General features: G+C 41.0%; 2 protein-coding genes across 7 annotated transcripts in view; both read left to right on the top strand.

Moving 5' to 3' along the window:
- The window catches only part of LOC105018654 (adenylate cyclase type 1), a 46,543-nt gene extending 28,380 nt beyond the window's left edge, over positions 1 to 18,163 (top strand). The window contains exons 7-19 of one of the 4 annotated variants that reach the window (XM_034289540.1): positions 330 to 471; positions 3,749 to 3,904; positions 6,087 to 6,320; positions 6,493 to 6,590; positions 6,828 to 6,912; positions 7,531 to 7,620; positions 7,786 to 8,039; positions 12,518 to 12,647; positions 14,265 to 14,381; positions 14,487 to 14,633; positions 14,719 to 14,817; positions 14,906 to 15,145; positions 15,263 to 18,163. In XM_034289540.1, the coding sequence (XP_034145431.1) occupies positions 330 to 471; positions 3,749 to 3,904; positions 6,087 to 6,320; positions 6,493 to 6,590; positions 6,828 to 6,912; positions 7,531 to 7,620; positions 7,786 to 8,039; positions 12,518 to 12,647; positions 14,265 to 14,381; positions 14,487 to 14,633; positions 14,719 to 14,817; positions 14,906 to 15,145; positions 15,263 to 15,694 (2,224 nt within the window). In that variant the 3' untranslated portion in view covers positions 15,695 to 18,163. Of the gene's footprint in view, positions 1 to 329; positions 472 to 3,748; positions 3,905 to 6,061; positions 6,321 to 6,492; positions 6,591 to 6,827; positions 6,913 to 7,530; positions 7,621 to 7,785; positions 8,040 to 12,517; positions 12,648 to 14,264; positions 14,382 to 14,486; positions 14,634 to 14,718; positions 14,818 to 14,905; positions 15,146 to 15,262 lie in introns of those variants that run through there. The other 3 variants (XM_010884264.3, XM_034289547.1, XM_034289556.1) reach the window with 3 other exon arrangements.
- A 4,975-nt stretch (positions 18,164 to 23,138) lies between these two features.
- LOC109615627 (receptor-interacting serine/threonine-protein kinase 3-like) lies at positions 23,139 to 25,723 on the top strand. 3 transcript variants are annotated; one of them, XM_034289584.1, is made up of 5 exons: positions 23,139 to 23,402; positions 23,654 to 23,782; positions 23,894 to 23,935; positions 24,011 to 24,190; positions 24,292 to 25,723. In XM_034289584.1, the coding sequence occupies exons 1-5, from the start codon at positions 23,286 to 23,288 to the stop codon at positions 24,370 to 24,372; spliced, it is 549 nt and encodes a 182-aa protein (XP_034145475.1). In that variant the 5' UTR covers positions 23,139 to 23,285; the 3' UTR covers positions 24,373 to 25,723. The 3 variants fall into 3 exon arrangements, with proteins under 3 accessions (XP_034145475.1, XP_034145461.1, XP_034145465.1); XM_034289570.1 differs by having other exon boundaries at positions 23,140 to 23,402; positions 23,654 to 23,935; XM_034289574.1 differs by lacking the exon at positions 23,139 to 23,402 and having other exon boundaries at positions 23,413 to 23,935.
- The last annotated feature ends 496 nt before the right edge of the window (positions 25,724 to 26,219 follow it).

Below are 26,219 nucleotides of genomic sequence, written 5' to 3'. Positions count from 1 at the left end.
TATAAGTAAGAATGACCAGGGCACATATACATTTAATGTTTGAAATTTACGTTTGAAATATTTTTCTACTAAATGTGTCTGACTGCCTGAGATCTTCCCCTTTTAAACATTCTTGCCGGTCCGTCTATCAGTTTGCATTGACTTGTAATCTTGTTATACTCACTTTAGACAATCACAGTACTGTCCTCCCTGGACTAGTTAATACTATCCTCCCCACCCTAAACCACTCTGGACTAGTTAATACTATTCAGGTCTTATTCGATAAGGGAAGTAGGAGACATGTAACTGTTTACATAATGATGCTGACACTGTTTTTCACTCTCCATCAGGAAAGTCCACATCACCAAGGCCACACTGGACTCCCTGAATGGAGACTACGAGGTGGAGCCCGGCAACGGTCATGAGAGAAATGCCTTTCTCCACAAACACGAGATCCAGACCTTCTTCATTGTGCCATCTCACCGACGGAAGGTCAGCGCCTGGCCTCATGTTGTGTGTAGTATGGGAAATCTTCATAGAGGATTATCCAGAGTTTGTGTACGTGCGTGTGGGATTAAAGATGTGCGTGTATGTGTGTGTGTGTGTGTGTGTGTGGCGGGATGAGTGTATGAGTGTGAGTATTTACGATGTGAAGCGTTGGAAAAAATAGACCCATTAGAACATGGTGCTAATTTGGTCTTCTAGTATCCTGCCAGTAACGACATAGCTGGGGAACCTAAAGTAAGCCTGCTGGTCATATAATCACCTTCAAACAGACTGGCACCCTTGTAGCATAAAATCAACAACACAGGTATATTGAACTATAATATATTAAATTCAGAGAAGACATTTAGTGCAAAATAAGTAAAGAAAGTTTTGGGCTAAAATGTCCTGGTACAGTATAAAGGTTATGGTGCCATTGACCTTAACATGGGCCCCAGCATCAGTGGAACCAAAACAGCCCTCATACTGTAACATCAAATATCCCTTATCTAAAAGTGGGCTTGAGGCATTTCTTCCTTCTTTAGATACCAAATCCACATCTGTTGGTTCCTTCCAATAGAGGCTATATTCTGGCAACCCTTTCAAATAGGTTATTGACATCGAGGTTGTGTCTGAATACGGATATAAAGAAATTGTGACTTGAATATACAACCAAGTTTTATAACTCTCCAACTTTGTCCATTGAATTATTGACTCCAGAACGATTGTCCTCACTGTATGTCATTCTCTACCAGGCAGATATACCCCTGTTCCACTGGTTTTAAACTCCTTATTGCCTTAATAGGAGTAAGAGTTACATCTATAAGAAATATGAAATGAGGGGTGCATTACATGTCCAATATGCCAAAGCAATTTTCCATTTTTTGCATAAAATATTGCTCACAAACTGTGTTGTTTATTTTAATCAGCCTTTTTGGCACATCTTTAGCAACAATGACTGTTGTTTTGGTGGTTATTATAGACATTTTGGGCCATAGTGCAACACTGCTTATACTAGGTCGCACATTATGAGAGATAACTTTGGATATACTAGAATACCGTAGGCAGTACTGCACTTAACGTAGGATATACTGAATGTGGACACATAGTGTGACTGCCAGAAGCTCGGACAGATTATCCATCTTAATGGGACTTCCTGGTAAAATGGAGGCCAGATTTAAAAAAGACTTAACCTCTCATTAACCTTTGTTTTTACCTTAAGGTGAGATCTAATAGGTCTGGAAAGGCAGTAAATTAGTATAGTACTAAAGGCCTAAGTACATTTATTGATAGAAGGGAATAAATACCAATGATGTGTGTATAATAGAAAATAATGGGTATTTTGTAGAGTTGTCACTCACTCACTTACTCACCATTGTTGAAGTCACACGGGTTTATACTTATAGTCTTGCTGACGTATGGCCTCAGCTCTGACACTGTCTTGTCAACAGCCTGAGGCAGCAACATAACACACAAAACACACACATGTGCACACTCACTCTATACCCCCTTCCACATACCCTCTCAGTCTTTCATTACTCCACATCTCCAACAGATGTGCCAGGAGCAGCTGGAGAGGGGATTTCAGTCCTACTTTCGTGTCACTTCATCATCGCCAGACTATCCATCTCCTCTCCTCTCCAGACTATCCATCTCCCATCCTCTCCTGACTATCCATCTCCCCTCCTCTACCTTCCCCCTGGCAGACTGTGTTAGGTCTGGAGAAGGGGCTGACTTCCTAGCGTCTGTTGTTGTAGTATGTGCTTCTCGGGTATTCTACTGGTACACCGTAAAAACCAAGAAACAATGGCCAATCTAGGGAGGTACGGTCCAAGCGATTTAACCATGGAGAGATCAGTGGATGCTGTCATCTACCAGGTTTCACATTATAAGCCAAATGGATCCTTATGTAACCCTTTAGTGTCTCAGAGGGCCGTTCAGCAGCTCAGCCCTTTTCTCTTCACTAAGACTGGACCCTAATGGCAGACTCTTCCAGGGTTTCCCAATCCTGGTCCTGGGGGTCCTAAGGGGTGCACGTTTTTGTTATTGCACAAGCACTCACACACCTGATTTAAATTAAAGACTTGATGGTAGGTTGATTACGTCAACCAAGTCTAAATGTGGTAGGGCAACGTTTGAATCAGGTTTGTGAGTGCTAGGGCAAAAACAAAAACGTTTGGATCCCCATGACCAGGATTGGGAAACACCAGTCTATTCCACAGTTAAGTGCCTTTGACCAGGGTCCATTGGGAAACTCATAGGCTTCTGGTTAAAAGTAGTGCACTAGAGGGAAAAGGATGTCATTGTAGATGGATCCTAATCCTCTTAATGGAGCTGTCAGCTCTTCATTCTCAAAGAGAAGAGAGAAAGAGAAGAAGGAGAGTTAGGAGTTGTGGATATGGTCATACATGTTTTCAAATACTACTTATGGTATTTCAATTACTTTCTAAGACATTTCAAATTACATATTGTTATATTTTTACTTTTAAATAAATTACAAGTAGTTGAATATTTTAATGTATTTGGAAATACACTTGGAAATTGTTACTATGTATTTTAAAATACAAATACAAGTGTATTTTCAAATACACATTAAATACTCTATGCATTTGAACCCAGGTCTGTTTGGTCCAAGGGGTATTTGAAATACATATTTTAAATTGGATTATGCCTTTTATAGGAACATAATTATAGGTAATTGATTTGGCCAAACTTAAACATAATTAAAAACACAAAAACATTAGCATTTAACGGGGCAAGGTGCAGTTGCTACATATTAGCATTAAATGGGACAGGATGCAGTTGCTACATACATTGTGGATGTATAAATATATGTAGGGGAGACAACTGGTTGTCTCCATCACTCTTGTGTGTATTTCGCAGCAACAGAACAAGACTCAATGTTAGAAAACAATGGTCTTGGGTTGAAATGGGGAGAGAGCTTGCTAGCTAAAAAAGTTAGATAATTAGTTAGTTAACTAGCTAGCTAGCTATAGTAGGTAGGTACTACAAACCAGTTGTTGTTGTTGTTGTGTTTATCATCTTTTCCCTTTGCCACTGTTTGATGAATGCTTACTGGCATTACAATGTAGCGCGGGAAAAGGGAATCCGGACACAATGTGGGCACGGTAAACACATTTAAATCCAGTTGTAGACGCATGATGTGTTCGGAATTCATGATCAGAATTCCATGATCAGAATATAAAAACTGCATTAACTGTCAAGAAGCAGTCTCTGTTTAACATTTGTATCCTAACCCAGGGTCTTGATGCTTGTTTGTTGACAGATATTCCCTGGATTGATTCTCTCGGATATAAAACCTGCCAAAAAGATGAAGTTCAAGACAGTGTGCTACTTGTTGGTGCAGCTCATGCACTGCAGGAAGATGTTCAAGGCTGAGATCCCCTTCTCAAACGCCATGAACTGTGAGGATGGTGACAAGGTAAGGGCAGTGTGTGTGTGCTTATGTTGAGTTGAAGTGTGTAGAGACCTGAGTTGGGGGACATTCTAATTTTATTTGAGAATCCAATTGAAGTATTTAACTCAAAAACTCAAACACACTTTAACAATCTTATGGATTTGGAATTTAATTGCAATTTGAGTATGGACGTATACAAATGGAATTCAATATCTCTTCATTTCCAAGTTTGTGGAATTAATGCAAATAGTGTTAACATTTTATTGCAGGATACATTTCTATTAATTTAAAGCTGTATTTCTATATTCCCTTTACAGCTAATTCCCAAAGCCCATAGGAATTTAATTAGAGTTGGAACTTGTGTAATTGATAGAGGTAATATCTAATCATTGGAATCCATAGTACAAAATTCTGGAATTCTGATCAAATTATCTCAATTTGGAATTTGAATTGAATTCAGGAGAATTAGGGGGACTACACTAGAATTGAATGTGGAAAGGACCCCAACCTTGGAACTAGAAACAGAACAGAAAGAACCCTGGTAAACTTAGATTTTGTATGTGAGGTGTGTATGTATACTGTATACATGTGTGTGTGTTTGCGCATGTTAGTGCGTGAGAGTGTGTACGTGTGTATGTGTCCTCAGTGAGGAGTCCCAGCCAACCGGACTTAGTTGAATCAGTTAACTTCCATTCCTTCTGGTAATCTGGCTAAGTGTCAGTGTGTTTACTTGACCTGCTGTCCCTGTTTAGAAATCCTGAGGTCTGGCAACAGTTCAGCTCTGGCTAAGGGTATTTATCCCAGATTCTCAGGTCTGTGGGGTTGTGTGTTGGAAAGAAGATGTAGTCAGATAAGAGCAACAATAGAATCTTACACTTTCCGATAAAAGCATGAAATCTGGTACACTTACTCTGTAATGGGTGTAAGTATTTCTATGTGGTTAGACTAATGTAATATATCATGGAGTTGTGACTAGTAAATTCCATTCACTCAGTGGGATGAAAGCATGTAGACATAGCAGAAGAGAAGACAGCAGGGGAAATGGCAACATGAGGGGACAGGAGTAAAGTTTAAAAGTCCACACAATGAGACATTTAGATTCAGGCCACACACACTCTCTTCAGGCTGTCAGAAATGACACATGGACACCGGGAAAGAGAGGGAAAGAGAGAAATAAAGTAAGGAGAGGAGGAAGGTAGGAGAAAGGATGAGTGTGCTGGGAGCGGACGTGGGTGGGAGGGTGATGTGATGACTGTCCTATGCTCCACAGACCATCTCCTAACAATTGGGTCATATGCAGAACTAAGATACTGCAGTGGGAGACAAAAAGAAAGCGATAGGGAGATTCTGTAGAGAGCGAAAAAGATGAATCGTGGCGAGTGACAGGCTTATAGCACTGGCATAGAAACATTCATTAGCATAACCAATGCACACAAATCTACAAAGCAACCGAAAGACGATAATGGGTGTTAAGAGATAAAGGATGATGAGGATGAAGTCAGGTGTATGTGTTAACTTCCCTCATAAAGCCACTCTCTTCAGCTCCATAGCTGGACCACTGGCTCTCACACTGTGACTTTGATATGTCCCCCTCTGTACAGCTCACTGGCCTTCTTCCTTCATCCAGCAAGACTTAATCAGTCTACAGCCCAAATGGCACCCTATTCCCTACATAGTGCACATAGTTGGGTCCTTGTCAACAATAGCACACCACCCTTGGTATAGGGTGCTATTTGGGAGTGATGGTCTTTGTCCCTGGTGTCAATTATTCTGCTGTGCTGCGCTGCACATCCCTGTGTACATGGAAGATGTTAACATTGCTTTAGATGGTTTACAGAATGAATGTTTACTTTAGAGGGTTGATGTTAACATAGGTTTCATTGGCTCAGAAAATGGATGTTAACTGTAAAGTGAATAATGGATGTTGTGTTTGTTGTGTGAAATGATGCATATGGTGAAGTCACAGATTGTCTTATGTGATGTCAAGTCAATCACAATGACTAACTTTGATTGTCCTTGCTCACATTTTAGCTTTGATTACAATTAGAATGAACCGTGGTCATTTTGATGTTGAATGGTTTGTAGTCAAGTATAAACTTTCTCTCACACATATTGATCCCTAACTATAGATAATAGAATCCCAGTAGCATTATATCCTCCATGCCCCATTGTTTTGAACAGCTGGTATCAAACCCTCTGAACGTAGTTAAGTCAGGACTCCGTTTCCCACAATGCTGTGCCACAGCGGAGGGCCCTGCGGACAGCTCCAGAGAAGCTGCGGAACCGGACGTCTGTGTCGGCTAACGTGATACAGGCTAGCCCGGGCACTCGGGTCAACCGCTACATTGGCCGTTTAATCGAAGCGAGGCAGACAGAGTCGGACACAGCAGACCTCAACTTCCTTACACTAATGTACAAGTGCTCAGAGCGCGAGCATAGGGTGAGTGTAGCACACTTACTATACACACACACACACACACACAAGCATGGCACAGATATAAAGAGCACAACTACTTTGAATCAGACGTTCTGATAGACATTGCTCCCATGACATGCTTTAATAATGACTTTGCATATATCTGAGACATCCCTTTCTCTGGTTACTCTGACAGTACCACCAGCTCCATGATGAGTACTTCACCAGCGCTGTGGTCCTCTCTCTGATCCTAGCTGCCTTGTTCGGCCTTGTCTATCTGCTCATCATACCACAGTGTGTACTATATTCATATCTGACATATGAGGGTAACACAATCTCAGGTCTCTCGTTTCATCACTCTGTCTTTAATTTTACTATATGATATCTGACAGAAACACACACATCTATGCACAGTCTCTCTCTGTGCTTTTTGATTCTGATACCTATTGAGTTGACTTGCTCTGTCCACTAACTCTCCCTTTTCCTCTCTCATCACCTCTGTTCCTACTCTGTCCTGCTTCGCATCACCAGGGGAACAGTGGTTTTGGTCCTGTTGGTCTTCTGCGTCTGTTTCCTACTAGTTTGTATCATGTACCTGCATGTCACTAAATTACAGGTAAATGTCTTCTTGATGTCTGGCTGATTTCATTCTTTTTCTTATTCTCTCACTTTTCTGCTTGGCTGATTAACTGTAATAGTTTCTTGGGTCACACAAAACTTCTCTCAAGCTATGAACAATATGTGATAAAAGCTTGCAAGTTTAATTTAGCAAATATTAAAATGTTCTTTTCGTGGGTCACACAAAACTTTTCTCAAGCTATGAGCAATATGTGATAAGAGCTTGCAAGTTTAATTTAGCAAATATTAAAATGTTCTGCTGACACTGGAAAAGATTAAATTATTTTCATAAGTAGTTTATAATGAGAATCGTCTGTGTGTAAGTTGATGTCAATGGCTTTCTGAAAATTATGATATGCGCTCTTAGTTTGCCTTCAAACTCAATGCCTAGTCTATTAATTTCTACTTTTTGTTGAGGTTGACAGTTTGACTTTGCCCCACTTCCCCAAACCCCTCAGCTAATATTATATCAATTAACTTGTGTCTTTTCAAATTTAAATTCTGTAGGGTAAGCAATTTCCACTTCCCTTCCCCTTACCTCATAATCTTTTCCTGTCTGCCTTTTCTCCCTCTCCACCTCTCTCACTCTATCTCTCCCTCTGTCACTTCATCTCAGTGTTTTCCAGGGTGCCTCACCATTCAGATTCGTACTGGTCTGTGTGTTCTCATAGTGGTCTTAATGTACGCTGTAGCCCAGGCCTGTGTGGTAAGGAGGGTTACCAACACGTCACTGAAACACTTTTTTCAGTGATTCTATTCACTTCACAAAATGTTTTAACTCAGAAAATGTAAGTGTCATGTGTAACCAACCTTTGAAAGACTTGCTTGAGAGGAGTCATCATCTACATTCTGTCCTTCCTCCCTCTCTTAGGTGGGTTGCATGCCAAGTCTGTGGGTCAGAGCCCACCGCTCCAACAGTTCCATCATGGTCATCGGCACCAACCGCACCGCCATAGACCTGCCTTGCGACGGTGCCCGATATGCGTTTCTGTCGTGCGTGGTGGGCACTCTGACACTGGCTCTCTTCCTGCGTGTCTCCTGGATGCCAAAGATGGCGCTGTTGCTCTTACTGGGGGTGCTGTACGTCATCGTGTTGGAACTCAGTGGCTTCCGACGCACTGCAGGGTAAGAGACACAACTGAGGTTCATACGTACCCTCACTGGCTATATGTGCATGTGCTACACTAAAACCAGTCGCTGATAATCCTTTGCTTGTTATAACACATGGTATTTTACTTCACACTGTTATAGTAGTTCAGGTTTCCAAGTTTTAAGGTTTAAATGTCAAATGCACTGAACAACACAAGCGTCATCCTGCACAATGTTCCTGCACAACACAGCGTCATCCTGCACAATGAAATTCTTGTTACATGCCACCTGGCAACTACTTAGTGAGAATTAAGAACAAAAATATATAAGCAAAAATATAACCAAACAAAAAGTAAAGCAATAATATACATATTTCTGTACACTAGCGGCAGTTTAAAAAGAGTACTGTAAACTAGCAGCCATCTGGGTTGTAGTATTGAAGATTATAAATATGGCAAGTATGGCAATAATATACATAACAATGTAGTTCGGTAGAATTATTGAATATTTTTGAATATGTATTGTAAGCTTATGAATGGTGGCATATCAAACAACAACTACATAGTGTGGAGTATTAAGAAGGAAAAAAATATATATACAGCAAAAATATAGCAAAAAAGTAAGCAATAATATACATAACACTGTACACTAGGAGCAGTTTAGAAGAATACTGTAAACTAGCAGCAATATTGGTAATAGTATTGAATATTATAGATATGACAAGTATGGCAATAATATACATAACAATGTAAATTATCAGCAATTTTTGAAAGATTAGGAAGGGCAGGGTGAACAGTATGGTAGAGATATTGAATATTATAGATAAATATGAGTTTAATGTGCTTATGAATGTTACATAGTATAGTACAGAGCAGGGTAATGCTAATACATTTTCATTTGCTCATACCCATATTTCTAACTGTGATTTAGCAGAAATAAAACCATAACAATCTGCATGTTATTGTGGCAGTTAATGGGAAAACACTAAAAAACATCCTTTAGTTTTTTATTACTTGACACACACCCTGCCTTCCACACCCTCTCACACACACTACTCCCTCTCACACACACCTGCACATTTTCCATTATATGTACACAGCCACACAGACACACACACATCATTCTTATAAATACAGCACGCTCGCTCCTTCTCTCTCTCTGCCTAATCTGCTAAGTAACATGCTAAATCAAGCAAGACAAATGTATCTAGTTGTGGGAAAGGGTTTAATCAAACAAAATAATAATATACATGTGTGTGCTTGTCTTTTTCTAAGTATGTTCTTCTTCTCCTATGCACCTATCAATGAGTAAATAGAGTTGTCAGCTCCTATGTTATTTAATTACATCTGCGTGAGTCTGCGGCATTAGGTTCATGACTTGACAACATACACACGGTTGAGTAAAGCTATGCTGTTCCTCTGGCAATTAGACGCTGCCTAACATCTGGCCTGTGCTTTTTCTTTACTATATAAAAAAAAGGTGGTCTTTCCGTACCCTTTTTGCATACCTGTCAAAGTAGCTGTTAAAATTGGCAGATTTACCCACCACTACCATAATGTACCCGTGTGTGGTGGGTGATCATTTTATTCCCTGTAGACATAAATGCACACACATGGAAATGCACACACTTAAACTTTCCTTGTGGGGACTGCAAAAATTATTCCCTTTCAAAATTATACTTCCCCTAACCATTAACTTAAACCCAAAAACAAACAATAGCAATAGCACTAACCCTAACTCTAACCATAATAGTGTGACTTACTATAAACCTACCTGTAACTCCGAACTCAGCCAAACTCTGAAAATAGCCAAAATGTCCCCACAAAATAAAATGTGGATTGTTCTATTATCCTTGTAGCGATATTTTTGGTGCAAATATTTGTTACCGTAAATCATGGTAACATACAGTATAAGCGCGCACACACACTTATTAGTTTTCCCTAAATATTGACCTTAATCCTAACATGCACACTTAACATCTAACATTAGCCCTAAACCTAATCTTATCCCTAATTCTAATCCCAACCCAAATTGTAACTTTTACCCTAAATCTACTCTTCATGCTCAAAATAGAATTCCTTAGAAGGTCACATTTGCCTTGTTTTACTGTCCTTGCAGGTATTCACACAGACACACACACACACACATACAGTGGGGAGAACAAGTATTTGATACACTGCCGATTTTGCAGGTTTTCCCACTTACAAAGCATGTAGAAGTCTGTAATTTTTATCATAGGTACTCTTTAACTGTGAGTGATGGAATCCAAAACAAAAATCCAGAAAATCACATGGTTGTAAGATTTTTAAGTAATTAATTTGCATTTTATTGCATGACATTTGGTACAGAAACCTTTGTTTGCAATTACAGAGATCATACGTTTCCTGTAGTTCTTGACCAGGTTTGCATACACTGCAGCAGGGATTTTGGCCCACTCCTCCACACAGACCTTCAGCAGATCCTTCAGGTTTCGGGGCTGTAGCTGGGCGATACAGACTTTCAGCTCCCTCCAAAGATTTGTGTTCAGCTCTGGAGACTCCAGGACCTTGAGATGCTTCTTACGGAGCCACTCCTTAGTTGCCCTGGCTGTATGTTTCAGGTCGTTGTCATGCTGGAAGACCCAGCCACGACCCATCTTCAATGCTCTTACTGAGGGAAGGAGGTTGTTGGCCAAGATCTCGCGATACATGGCCCCATCCATCCTCCCCTCAATACGGTACAGTTGTCCTGTCCCGTTTGCAGAAAAGCATCCCCAAAGAATAATTTTTCCACCTCCATGCTTCACGCTTGGAATGGTGTTCTTGGGGTTGTCCTCATCCTTATTCTTCCTCCAAACACGGCGAGTGGAGTTTAGACCAAAAAGCTCCATCAGACCACATGACCTTCTCCCATTCCTCCTCTGGATCATCCAGATAGTCATTGGCAAACTTCAGACGGGCCTGGACATGCGCTGGCGTGCGCTGCAGGATTTTAATTAATGACGGCGTAGTTTGTTACTAATGGTTTTCTTTGATACTGTGGTCCCAGCTCTCTTCAGGTCATTGACCAGGTCCTGCCGTGTAGTTCTGGGCTGATACCTCACCTTCCTCATGATCATTGATGCCCCACGAGGTGAGATCTTGCATGGAGCCCCAGACCGAGGGAGATTGACCGTCATCTTGAACATCTTCCATTTTCTAATAATTGTACCAACAGTTGTTGCCTTCTCACCAAGCTGCTTGCCTATTGTCCTGTAGCCCATTCTATCCTTGTGCAGGTCTACAATTTTATCCCTGATGTCCTTATAAAGCTCTCTGGTCTTGGCCATTGTGGAGAGGTTGGAGTCTGTTTGATCAAGTGTGGACATGTGTCGTTTATACAGGTAACAAGTTCAAACAGGTGCATGCAATACAGGTAATGAGTAGAGAACAGGAGGGCTTCTTAAAGAATAACTAACAGGTCTGTGAGAGACGGAATTCTTACTGGTTGGTAGGTGATCAAATACTTATGTCATGCAATAAAATGCAAATGAATTGTTTAAAAATCATACAATGTGATTTTCTGGATTTTTGTTTTAGATTCCATCTAAAAAGCAGTGAATCAAATACTTGTTCTCCCCACTGTGTATATATATATATATGCAAACGAGTAAAAAAACAACCACAGATAAACACATCCACGTCCTCCCTCTGTGAGTCCTAAAGCTGTGTCCTTCACAATCACTCGCTCGACTGCCACTCACGGTTCTGGGGCCATATGAGACCCTACATGGCTATAGTGTCAGCCTCGGTATCCACTCAGTTTGATCTGGTGAGGAGGGGAGTATTATCCTGACTGAAACGTTTTGATGACCAGACATAGTGCATGCTCATTAACTCAGAATGAAAAGGCTCTGGGTCAACACCATGCTTGATTCAGACAAGCGTTGTTAGCTACTCCTACTCAGTAACCGAGGCCCAGACCCACTACAAAGCCACAGACAGATGGCTTCCTGGACAGCGCTGGAAGACTACATATATAACTAAGATGATGTAATTGAGATGATACTCCCCGTTCTTCGTCCGTCTGTCCAAAAATTCCTCGCGGGTAATCGCTGACATCACTGCTGTTTAGATAATATAAGAATGTGGCACAGTTGACTGTATTGCTGTTGGTTGGTGCTGGTGGTTCTTTCCACAGGCCATTCCCCGTCATTATCAGTGTAGTGGGTCAGTTCTAATGCACACTGCTGCTGACATTGAAGTCGGTCCTGACCAAGTGGGGGGTCCCTCTGCATCTCTCCAGTATATTTATATGCCCCCCCCACCCCTTCCTTTTTGCTGTTACTAACGCCTCCGTTGGTCTCGTCCCACTGTGTGGGGTCTATCCACACACCCCCCCGCGTACCTTATTACTTACCAAAATGGCACAGTCCTACTCTTCTATTATTGAACTCTCTGTCGGTTTCTGCTACACCTGGGGGTGGTCTTCTACCTCCCACATGTAAGGAATGATGTGGTACAGTCCCGTGGTAGCTGATTCATGTTGTGCCATAGGGGGGAGTCCAATCTTCAGATCCGTGGCTATGAGCTCATCCTGTCCCTGCTGTTGTTCACCAGCGCCTTGGCCCTCCACTCCAGACAGCTGGACCTCAAACTACGACTGGATTTCCTTTGGGCCACACAGGTGTGTATATCCATTTGTGTGTGTGTATATACATAAGTGTGTGTTTGTAGAGTTGTGGGGCATTGGGGGAGGATTGCTCTAGTTCTATTAATAGAGCTAGTTAGTTTATTGAAAATATGAAAGGACTGTTGTGCACAAAAGTTTGCATACCCTTGGATAATTGGTAATATATGTACCATTTGTAAACAGCGAGCACACAAAACACATGTCTTTTATTTCTTATGGGATTCACATTCAACTGTAGGTCATAATAGAATGGCACAATCATAAAACCAAACATGGCAACAAAGAAATAAATGAACTGACCCCTGTTCAAAAGTCTGCATATCCTTTAGTTCTTAATACTGTGTATTGCCCCCTTTAGCATCAATGACAGCGTGCAGGCTTTTGTAATAGTTGTCTATGAGGCCCCAAATGCTGCATTCATCTTGTCATCAATTTTCACAAGATTCCCGTGCCTTTAGACCTCACACACCCCTAAAACATCAGTGAGCTACCACCATGCTTCACAGTGGGGATGGTTTTCTGTTCACTATAGGCCTTGTTGACCCCTCTCCAAACAAAGCGCTTAAGGTTGTGACCATAAAGCTCTATTTTGGTCTTGTCACTCCAAATTACAGTGTGCCAGAAGCTGTGAGGCGTGTCAAGGTGTTATGGGGCATATTGTAACCAGCTTTTTTGTGGCATTGGCGCAGTAAAGGCTTCTTGCTGACAACTCGAACATGCAGCTCATTTTTGTTCAAGTATTGTTGTATTGTGCTCCTTGAAACAACCACACCATCTTTTTCCAGAGCAGCCCTCTATTTCTCCTGAGGTTACCTGTGGGTTTTTCTTTGTATCCTGACCTTGGCTTGGTATCAAGAGATCAACATTTGCAAGGCTTTGGATAACTTTTTATATCCTTTTCCATCTTTATAAATTTCCATTACCTTGTTACGCATGTCTTTTAACTGTTCTTTCTGCTCCCCATGGCTCAGAATTTAGCTTGCTCAGTGTATCCACGTGAGAGCTAACAAACCCATTGACTATTTATACACAGATACTAATTGCAATTTAAAAAGCCACAGTTGTGGGAAATTCATTTTTAATTGCCATTTTCACTGGTGTGTGTCACCTTGTGTGCCTGTACAAAGTCCAAACATTCAAGGGTATGTTAACTTTTGATCAGGGCCATTTGGGTGATTTGCGTTATCATTATGATTTAAAAAGGAGCCAAACAACTATGTGATAATAAATGGCTTCATATGATGACTATGCTTAAATAAGAATTTTTGTTGCGTGATCAGTCATATTTTCAAAATCAATGGCAAAATTCCACAATTTCTGCCAGGGTATGCAAACTTACGAGCACAACTGTATATTCTGTTATCCGCCCTTCATACTGGTATGGTTTTGGTTGGTAAAGGGAAGTCAGGTGAAGTGACAGATTTTCACATGATTGTGGTAGAAGTGGACCTTTATTGGTTCTACTTTGTGCTCTTAGTCCACAATGCCAGGCTACAAGTGCCTCAGTCCTGTTTAAATTTACAGCTTTGACTGACACCCTGTGGAATGAGCTTTGAACTGCTGGCTTGCTTAATGCAAGTCGATGCTATTTGTTTGTGTTCTGTGTGTCAGGCAGAGGAGGAGAGGGATGGCATGGAGAAGGTCAAGCTGGACAACAGGAGGATTCTCTTCAACCTACTTCCTGCTCACGTTGCTCAACACTTCCTCCTGTCCAACCCCAGAAACATGGTGAGATTTACCCAGACAAACAGACAGACTAGCATAATTAGTAGTACCTCAGGGTCTGCATCTATTAGAACAAGTGTCTATAGCTGACCATGTGTTTTCCTATAGGATCTGTATTATCAGTCCTATGCCCAAGTCGGAGTGATGTTTGCTTCCATCCCCAACTTCAATGACTTCTACATTGAGCTGGATGGGAACAACATGGGAGTGGAGTGTCTCAGACTGCTCAATGAAATCATCGCTGACTTTGATGAGGTGAGGATGTTGACTGCTACAGGTACTGGGAAGTAAACACTATGTTTTGCTGTGTTTAGGTGTGAATCTAGTTTCATTTCCTCAGCTCATGGATAAAGAATGCTACAAGGACATAGAGAAGATCAAAACCATTGGGAGTACATATATGGCAGCTGTTGGGCTTGTCCCTACTATCGGAACAAAGGCAAGTGTGTGCGCATGTTTGTAACATAAAGAATGGCGAATGTCACGAAGACAATGAATGTCTAATCTTCCCCTGCTTCCTTCTAAAGGACAAGAAATCCGTCTACGACCACCTGAGCACAGTGGCGGACTATGCCATCGAGATGTTCGATGTGCTGGATGAAATCAACTACCAATCATACAACGACTTTGTCTTGAGAGTGGGGATTAACGTGGGCCCGGTGGTGGCAGGGGTGATCGGAGCCAGGAGGCCTCAGTACGACATCTGGGGAAACACAGTGAACGTGGCGAGCCGCATGGACAGCACCGGAGTCCCCGGCAAGATACAGGTATGTGCTAAACCATGAGTCAGGATTGACATTTGAGGATGGGCCATGAATAAATCCTACTGTATACTCAGCCCCACCTCCCACCCCCTCGCTGTCCCTCCCCCAACACCCCCCCAGGTAACAGAGGATGTGTACAGGATCCTGGGGGACAACTATGACCTGGTGTGCCGGGGTAAGGTCAGCGTGAAGGGCAAGGGTGAGATGCTCACCTACTTCTTGGAAGGCAAGGTCCAAAGGGCGGGCTGCGCCGTGGCCTCCTCCGTGGTGCGATCTGCCAGCCTGAACCGCCGCGCCCACTCCTGCGGTAAGGCCAGCGCTCCCACGAAACTGGGCAGTGTCAATTCCATGGCCAGTTTCACCGTCCGAGCCAGCATGGTCAGTCTCGGTGGTAACAGCAGCTCCAGCCCCAGTGTCAGCGTCAACATCCACCCTATGCCAGGCCTGGCTTCGCCCTGCGTGTCCACCCTGGGAGAGGAGGATGAGGAAGAGGAGACTGAGGTCGAAGTGGTAGGGGTGGATGTGAAGAGACTGGATGAGGTGGCGGTGTAGGTAGATTGACAACAGTAAGGGTTTTAAACTTGAGCTCCAGATTTCAGGGTCTAGGGTCTTAGACAATAACATCTGTCAGGACTGGATCCACCAGGGGTCCCACTACTGACTGACCCAGGATTTCCTTTGGGTAACTGGAGTACTGGGGCCGTCCGCTACTCAATGGAGTTCTGCTCCTCCAGGACAGCCATCCTGGACAACTAGACTGTCACACGGAAGTTCACTGCGAGTGTATAAAATCACAAGTGCGGTCAACCTGTCTACTCATTTGGGTTTGTGTGAGATATTCTTAATGAATTAGTGACGTGCCACTACTTGGAAACGCATACAATCAAATGAAGATTTCCGTCTGCCAGGACTGGAACATCATGCTTCGGGTGACAACATTATCTGGAGTATGAGTGGGGGAGTCAGGTTACAATCCCAACAAGGGCCATGCAGAATCCCCAGTCCAGTGTTATCTTCATGTAATGAGACTGATCATGGTATTACTGCTTTTCTATGTATTTTTTCGCTGATTATGCCAAGGATTCATCCCATCCTTCACGTAGTAAATACTACCAACATGTAGGCTACTTCCTTTCTGTCTGTGTGGTATGCATGCAGTGTATTCATACACAGATATTTATTCTGTGTGTGTGCATGTGGGTGTTCCACCTTGAATCTTAAAAAGAAATAGCACAAATGTTTGTTTTTTATACATTCAACAAAACATTTTACATCTCAGAAGGCTTTGGACACAACATCTTTGGTGGTGCATGACCTAATACTTCTGCTCGCCCAGTTTGGAAAGATTATCTTGTCTGGTCTCCCGTCAAGTGTAAAACAAATCAATGAGCTGTGGTTTACTACTTCATCCTTCACAACAAGAGCACAACAGAAACCTAATTCTCTGTATTTCTAAAGCAGGTCTTGGTCAGGAGGGTGCTTCAGGCAAATTAGTTTCACAAAACTCAAGACAGGGTATGTGGTTTTACTTTCAGGTCTCATGGAGCTAAGCAAACACGGCAAGTAAGACTCTTTTAGCATCAGAATTTTTGTTTTTTTGATGATGGTATGAGTCAAATAGTATGATGCCTGCTGTAGGCAACCAGGAGCAAAATGTACAGTCCGTCATTACTGTATTAGCTTAAAAGAAAGACTTTGTTTGCATCCATGACCTTGTTGAGCTTGTTTATTGACCAAGGCTTGTTATTCGTCCATTGCTCTGCTCTGATAAGAATCGTGTGAGGGCCTGTGTCCTGTGTGACTACACACGTAGGCTTTGGCCAAGACTTTGAAGTGACAGTGAGGTCAGTAACAGACCAATTGGGTAAGATATGTTGGCTTTGACCCTTGAGTCCCACCCACAACCGCTATATAACTCTAGTTAATGCCAAACCTAAATGGGTCACTGTAGTAGTACAACAAGGTATCATAAATTCACTTCATAGTCACAGGTTTTAGACTGGGAGATAAATGCCTATGGAGGATATTGTCAACTGAGAGGCGTTTGCACATGATGAGATGTAGGCACAGTACAACTTAAGTCATCAGAGTTAAGGTTAGGTGTTAAATCTGACTGGTACACTTGGTTTGGTTTAGGGTTAGGGTTGGGTATTAAAGATGCAGTCTGGGACTATTTTTAATGTCTGTTTTTGGGTTTGATGTGTAATAAGTTGTTAATAATTGCTATCATAACTCAGTTAGCCATGAAATTCTGAGTTTTTAAACAAATGGTTTTGATTACATGGGGCACAAATTGAGATATTGGCCTACATGACTTAGTACAAAAATGTCAGTGCCTGTTTTTGGCTCAACTGTGCCACTTTTACAACCAAAAATCACAGATTGCATCTTTAAATATGTTTGCTGGTAAAGTTAAGGATAACGAATAGAGTTAGTCTTAATGTTAAATATTAATTCTGACTGGTTAAGTGACGACATTTGGGAAAGGTTTAATATAACCTTTCAAGTAATCGGCTTAACTGCACATGCCCAACCACAATGTCCCTTCAAACCGGCAGGCTGTAAAACTCTAAAAGCACTCACCATTGCCCCTATTGGCTGGTAATTAAGTCATGAGACATTTTCTATACCTGGAAAAATGTCTATTATTGAAGTCAGTCTGGTGTAATGCATCTGAGTATTAACCATATATTGTGTACAGTATGTATGCTTACACCTTCAGACATGCACTGACAAAAACATGGATACACACTTACAGATGCCGTAGACTAAGCCTGGCCATTAGATAGAAGCAGTACATTATGACTTTCAATTGATCTGCAAAAATGGAAATAAATCAAGTTTCAAGTATTTTGCCTTACTTCTATAAAAGCTTACAGTGATTGAAACATGCCTTTTTAGCTAATCACTTTGATATGCAGACAATGGTACTATTGTAAATAGATTACTACTGCTGAAAAACAATGTTGTATTGTGTACAGTGTAAAGTCTCAGATTTTGTAATAAACACATTATTGATGTACAAAATACTGTATGATTCCACTCTGAACTTCACCTGCTTTTGTAATGGCTAGTAGCTACCAGACATGTCCACAAGTCCTTTATTAGGAGTATGTGATGAGTGTCTTTGACCAAGAGTCTGGGTCAAGTCACATTGATACTAAAACATATTACATAGCACATTAGCTCTACTGGAATATATTCTTAACTTCCTTACTAACACTGCTAAGACTAGCATGCTCAGGTTTTGGTAGATTATATTGCAGTTACACTCTGCCTTCCTTTGCCTGTCTTTGAGTTCCCTGTGCAGTCAACATCTGCATCTTAAACTCATAGGCTTCATTTATGACATCTTATTATTAGTTTCTGAAATGTGCCATTAATTAATGAAAAAGCAATGCAACAAACAAGAATAATACAGCTTAATATAGTAACATAACGTAATCTCGGCTAAGATAGCTACCGATTCTATAATAAAAATGGTGATCGGATAATGCAACAATATTTTTGAAACACCCATGTCAATCACGCCCATGTTGTGATCTGTGCATGGCTGGGCCAATTTCAAGCAAACGCAGAAAAGTGCTAGTTCGCATTTCTTTTGGTGCTGTTAATGCACCCTTAAGTAACCACAACAGTCCAGACAGAAAACACAACACTCAACCATGTATTGGATTAAATGCACACCAATCATTTACATGCCTGCTCCTTAGGGGTAACTCACTGCCATCACATGATCATAGATAAGATACTACTATTAACGATATCAACACCATAATGTCCTTAATTGCTACCCCCATATCCAATTAGAAAGGTACGCAGTACCGATCCCCCCGTGAAAGTATATGAAAGGCAACCAACACAAAACAGGTGGCGGCAAGGGTGGTGGGTGGATTTGCACCTGTATGCTAGTGAGACAAACGCACATCAGACAGTAACGTGATGATTTAGTAGCCAGTATGAAATTTGACACTGTGATAGGAGCGATCCTCTGCGTCAGCTGACACGTCACTGACCAATGACCACTTGGGTTCCTGTCTCAACTGGCTATGCTAATAAATTAATGTTCAATTGACATTTATGTTTATTTTGTTTCAACTATAGGAGGGATTTGCAAATTGTAATCCTTGTTTTATTAAGTTACAGTGGACCATTAATATTATTATTCAAGTCAAGAGTGTATCCTGAAATAGATTTTTTTATACCTCTAGCCACTCCGCGGAAGTCACCCTTAGAGTTTCGTCGGCAACACCTAACCGAAAAGGGCACTCCAAGCAAGATTATAGGAGATAGTCTTTTGGAAAGAGAAAACATTTTGACGTCTTCACATTTATCTATTGATAGGAACATTGCTGTACTACATCAGATGGCACAATACATCAAGAAGAACGGTGCTAATACATAGAATTTACTTGTAGGGCGAAAAAAAGCGTGACTACATGTATTTTGAGATCTAGCTCGCCCTTCAATCAACAGTGACATAATACTTGATTCTGGTTGCGCAAAAAATAAAATAAAAACGTATACCTTTAGGCCAATTGTGTGAAACAAATCTCACTGTTCTACAAATCTCTCAGACATGATAGACACCCCCTAAGGGTGAAGTGCTCCTTCGTAGCCTTCCTTAGGCTACAGCATTTCATTAAGCTAGCTAGCCACCTTTCACTAACAGCAAACTGACCTCTGTGTATGTTTTAGGATGTCTAATGAAGTTCGATGTTGATGATCCAGCATATTTTATTTCATTGCACCCTGCTTGTTCAATCCTTCTGTTTGAATATTGGTAAAACCAAAGAGAAGTGCACATGTTGAGCTGCCCAGCTTGTGCAAATCGACACTCGCACTCCTCTCTCGCTCGCGTAATCCCCTATTCCGCCGTCAGCCATGATACGAAGGCACTCTGTACAGCATCACATTACTGACTGAAAGCTATAGGAATATTTGAGAAGGATTACTGTACGTATTTTGTAATTGTCCACAAATTCTTACAACTTGAGTCTGAGTGACGTCATAAGACGACGAGTGTGCGTCGGGAGTCCATTTTTATTCGACTTGAGTGCATCTCGAGTCCCAATCTCTGGTACTTACTCGTTGGCAACAAGCAATTGCGCTAAATGAATGATATGCTACAACTTAACTTTCTTCAAACTGTTTGCAGAGACATTGTGTCCATCATTTTGTCTAACTGTAGGTAAGTAGGAATATACCCCAAATCTCAAAATCCACAAAAGTATCCCTATGAGTGTTTAGGGAAAATGTTGCAATTGTAGTCAGGTGAGTCAGGGCTAAAGTTGCGGTTAGTATTTGGATAGAGAAAATATAGTAATAGTAATGTGTTAATATATGTTGATTGCAAGAAGTCCTCACAATCATATATATATATACATACACATATATACAGACACACATATATATATATATATATATATATATATATATATATATATATATATATATTTATTTTTAAATCCAGAATCCTGGTCGACTAATGAGGTTACCCCATATGCATGTTTTGTTACCTCAACAGAATTCTCAAATCAGACCAACATGACCCAGATAGAACAGAACCTAGTTTGATGTATCTGCAATATTTATCAGCAAAATTACCATTAATACATAACTAGGTACAGTGTGAATGACTGATACATAGCATACATGTACACTCACCTAAAGGATTATTAGGAACACCATACTAATACTGTGTTTGACCCCCTTTCGCCTTCAGAACTGCCTTAATTCTACGTGGCATTGATTCAATAAGGTGCTGAAAGCATTCTTTAGAAATTTTGGCCCATATTGATAGGATAACATCTTGCAGTTGATGGAGATTTGTGGGATGCACATCCAGAGCACGAAGCTCCCGTTCCACCACATCCCAAAGATGCTCTATTGGGTTGAGATCTGGTGACTGTGGGGGCCATTTCAGTACAGTGAACTCATTGTCATGTTCAAGAAACCAATTTGAAATGATTTGAGCTTTGTGACATGGTGCATTATCCTGCTGGAAGTAGCCATCAGAGGATGGGTACATGGTGGTCATAAAGGGATGGACATGGTCAGAAACAATGCTCAGGTAGGCCGTGGCATTTAAACAATGCCCAATTGGCACTAAGGGGCCTAAAGTGTGCCAAGAAAACATCCCCCACACCATTACACCACCACCACCAGCCTGCACAGTGGTAACAAGGCATGATGGATCCATGTTCTCATTCTGTTTACGCCAAATTCTGACTCTGCCATCTGAATGTCTCAACAGAAATCGAGACTCATCAGACCAAGCAACATTCTTCCAGTCTTAAACTGTCCAATTTTGGTGAGCTCGTGCAAATTGTAGCCTCTTTTTCCTATTTGTAGTGGAGATGAGTGGTACCGGTGGGGTCTTCTGCTGTTGTAGCCCATCCGCCTCAAGGTTGTGCGTGTTGTGGCTTCACAAATGCTTTGCTGCATACCTTGGTTGTAACGAGTGGTTATTTCAGTCAAAGTTGCTCTTCTATCAGCTTGAATCAGTCGGCCCATTCTCCTCTGACCTCTAGCATCAACAAGGCATTTTCGCCCACCGGACTGCCGCATACTGGATGTTTTTCCCTTTTCACACCATTCTTTGTAAACCCTAGAAATGGTTGTGCGTGAAAATCCCAGTAACTGAGCAGATTGTGAAATACTCAGACCGGCCCGTCTGGCACCAACAACCATGCCACGCTCAAAATTGCTTAAATCACCTTTCTTTCCCATTCTGACATTCAGTTTGGAGTTCAGGAGATTGTCTTGACCAGGACCACACCCCTAAATGTATTGAAGCAACTGCCATGTGATTGGTTGATTAGATAATTGCATTAATGAGAAATTGAACAGATGTTCCTAATAATCCTTTAGGTGAGTGTATGTTCAACGTATTTTCCCTGTTCAATTTGATAATCTTTGAAACATCTTAATTGTTACAATAACAACTTTCCTGCCATGCTTCAGCTGCCCAAAGTCACTGACAATGGCAAGTTGACTGAATCTGTCTGTTATTTTCCAGATGAACCTAGGAATGTCAATTTGTCCCTAGCTGAATGGTGGCCAATGTTTTCCAATGTTTTCCCAATATTGTGTGGTTTTTCAAGGGCTAAAGCATTGTAACAGTTATGTCAACACTGAGTTGGTCTGGCTGGTAGCCTACAACTTGCTTAAAACAGCGGGTTGTGGAGTTCAGGAAACCGTCCACTCCGTTCCCTTTATTTGATCAAATTCATTCTGAAACACACAACACTGACACTATACTGAGGCCAGGGACTTGTATTGCTTATCAAATAAAGTTATTAAACTGTTAACTTAAAGATAGAAATGTCTTACAAAAACCTGTTATATTGGAATATAACTAGCTCAACAAACATACTTTTGTAGGTTTATCAAGATAATTAGTTTGCAGCATTTTTAAAAATAGATTTTTATTTTTATGTTTTATAGTCTCATCTGTATATGAAATGGGACTTTCTCTGCCAAACCAGGATTGATGGCACTGTTTGTTACCAAATCCTGGCTGGCACAGTTTTCCGTACTTCATGCCAAAGAAAACCTCACTTATCTAACCAACTGACCACTTTCCCCTGATTTATTTTCCCTCACTTGTCATGATTTGTCACCACTTGTTTGTACATGTATTTCACACAGTCTAAGTTGGGGAGGTCAGGATGGTGGATCAGGCTACAGGAGTACCAGGACCTTAAATGGACCCACAGTGTGACACTAACAAGAGCCAATCAACGTGACCAGCTAATGTTGTTTTGATGACCTTGTAGCCTGCTCCATAAATCAATTTCTCTATGGTTACCATTAAGCAACAAACAGGATAAACGTAGACCATGTGGATATGATCTACTCAACTATTGACTTTGGAAACATTCCTTCATATAATGTAGCCAATACTAGTGGTCAACATGGAAAAACAACCACGCCTTTTCAGATGAGCATACCCCTTGGTAGAGGTTTGTCCCCAAAACCTTCTTTCTTCTTGCAGCAAACCACTGGGTCAACTAAGTCAGTGGCTAGTTTTATTATCCCATGACTATAAACACAGGTTTGCATAATGGTCCACTTAGCAACACAACCTTTAATTAAAGGTGTGATTATTCAGGCAAGTTAATTGATAATCAAGACAATAATGAACTGGTGTGCACCCAGACTGACTGAAAACTTCAGGCACAAAGTTAACCCTCAGATTAAAAGAAAAATCTCTCTCTCTCAGCTTACGGATGTTATGGAGAATCAACAGAAATGTGTATGTTTAAATGTCTATTTTTAAACATCTGTAGAAAAACTAAATTTTAAAGAGGAATTATGCTAATTGAAATGTTTAGTGCTGTAGCCTGTTGTGAATATTATATGCACATGTTATTAGAAAGATTACAATTTTGCCGAATTCAGAGCCATTAAAAATAGTACAAGGATCCTTTGAATTCTTTTTAGCCCGATTCAGTTCAGATTTACATGGTCTGTACACTAAAACAAATACGAATCAACTCAATGCAGTGGCTAGAACCTATCCAAGAGGAGGAGGAGGAGGAGGCTAAGGAGCTAGTGGAAGTGGTGGATGAAGAGGAAAAGGACACAAACAAGAAAAAAGAAAATGAAGAACAGGAAGACAGATATTGCTTAAAGGTACAGAGAGCTAGCAAACAGTACACTTCTCTGGATCAAAGTAGCGCTGCACAGGTGAAGAATGACAATCTTTCTGCACCACATCCAACTATCCCCCTGCCTTTGAAACAGAGAGCAGAGTTAGATGAAGAAGAGGATGGACCTCAGCTAGAAGTAAGAGTAGTCTCCATTTCTAACTTTACATTTGTAGTGATCTTTGCTTCAATTATTCCCATTTATTTCAACCAGACAGAGGTTATGAACAAAAGAGGGAAAGAAACCTCTAACAGATGGAGTAGACCTTGCTGGCCAGTTTCAGATGAAGTGCTACCAACACCACAAGAGCCACAGCAGAGGGAAGGGGGCGGGATGCTACCACCACCACAGAAGAAAATAAGTTCTAGAGGAAAGCGAAAGCTGCCAACTGCAGTGAGTATTCAAAGTCTGTAGTCTGGGCAAACTAAATATATCAAATGTACAATGTTCTCGACCCATCTTCCAATAAAACCGTTTCCCCTTTTTCACCATAGGATGGTATGTTCCCAAAATGGCTGATGAATCTGATGCACAACATTGAGGAGGCTACGACACATGAGCTTATTGTTGAGTGAGGTTGCAATGTTAGTAAGAGGCCTCAATAAAACATAGCAAGGCAATTAATACTTTGTAACCAATTTGATTCACCTTCAATTAGGACACTGAGATCAGGTGACATTCCAAACAAGCCAACTGCTTTAGCCAGGACCTACATTGCTACATTCTCAGTCTAATGTAATCTCTCATTATCAACATATGACATAGCAATTTCAGATGGTACATCTTGTCCTGTCATTACGTAAAATCACCATTCACTGTCATGTGTGGAAAAGTGGCGGTGTAGAGAGAGTGTGTGTATGTTTTACCATAGATGTGTCACTAATACTACACTAGGTAAAGACCAATTACAAAAGGTATTCGGACAAACATGTTATGTAACTGAAGGAATGATTGTGCTTATGTGACCCACAAATGACTCCAAAGTCCAGCACATGAACAAACCCACAAGTATATTTGTCAAAGTAGAATCAAGCCATAACTAGTACCTGACAAATACCTTCTAATCAAGTAAAGTACCGAAGGGTACTGTACATCTCAACCCATCAATAGTCTGTCCTCATCAGACACTACATGTATTCTTACATATCAATAGACACTGAACCCCTTAAGTCGACTGTCCTACAGGCAAAGTCTGTCCATTCTGTCATATATTGCTTAATTTGAGTGACTGGTAGAAAGATTTTCTTGCTTATCAATCTGTCTATATACATAAGGCACGTATTGCATAGAATGTGCTGTTTACAGTGTTTCATCAGGGTAAAAAGTTCAGCAAAAGACAAAAAAAACTTTGTAGTGCAAGAGTATAAGAGTAGGATTTTTAAATTAATTTGAGTAGTCCACAGCTGAGTCACAATATATTTTTCTGTATGACGACCACAAGCTTCCCTATCAATTTCAAGGTAAGCTCAAGCTGCGTACTGTTGTTGGAAAAATGTATTGACATGGATATGGAAGCCGTTTACTGATCAAAAATGTACACAAAAAAGTTTTCTAACACTATGCCTCTCAAAAGTATTCACACCCCTTGCACCTTTACACATTTTCTTGTGTTGAAAATCTAAATGGATCTAATTTGGAGTTTTTGACACTGATCAAGACCAACATCCAACACGTCAAAGTGAACAATAAAATCTACAAATTGTTCTAAATTAATTACAAATACAAAACAGAAAAATAATACATTTCATAAGTATTCGTCCCCTTTAGTCAATATTTGGTAGAGACACTTTTACCTATCTGGATAAGTCTCTACCCGCTTGGCACATCTGGATACAGCAAGTGTTGCCCATTCTAGTATGCAAAATTGCTCAAGCTCTGTCAGGTCTGTATTTTGCTCTGTTCATCCTTCCCTCAATCCTATCCAGTCTCCCAGTCCCTGCTGCTGAGAGGCATCCCCACAGCATGATGCTGCCACCACCATGCTTCATGGTAGGGATGGTGTTCTCTGGATGATGTGCAGTGATAGGTGTGGGCCAAACTTGGAAGTTATCATTAAAGCCAAAATCCCTATATTGGTCTCATCAGACTATAGAATCTTCAGAATCTTCTACATGGCTTATGGCAAACTGTAGTCAAGTTTATTTCAACAATGGATTCATTTTTGCCAGTCTTCCATGAAGGACATTTTTGTGAAGAATCCAGGTTGTTTTTGCAGTATGCACAGTGTTACCTTCTATAGAGTTGCCTCTTGGTGGCCTCCCTCACAAGTGCCCTTCTTGCCTGGATATTTAGTTTTTGAGGACACCCTGTTCTAGCCAGAATCACATTTGGGACGTAATCACATTTGGGACTTAACTGTTCACTGGGGGATAATCAATGCCTTGAAAATGTTCTCATATCCTGCTCCTGATTGTTGCACAAT

This window comes from Esox lucius, chromosome 3 (genome assembly GCF_011004845.1).
Source record: "Esox lucius isolate fEsoLuc1 chromosome 3, fEsoLuc1.pri, whole genome shotgun sequence".
Taxonomy (NCBI): domain Eukaryota; kingdom Metazoa; phylum Chordata; class Actinopteri; order Esociformes; family Esocidae; genus Esox; species Esox lucius.
The sequence above is the reverse complement of the archived record's forward strand: the minus strand, read 5'-3'. Positions and strand labels throughout refer to the sequence as shown.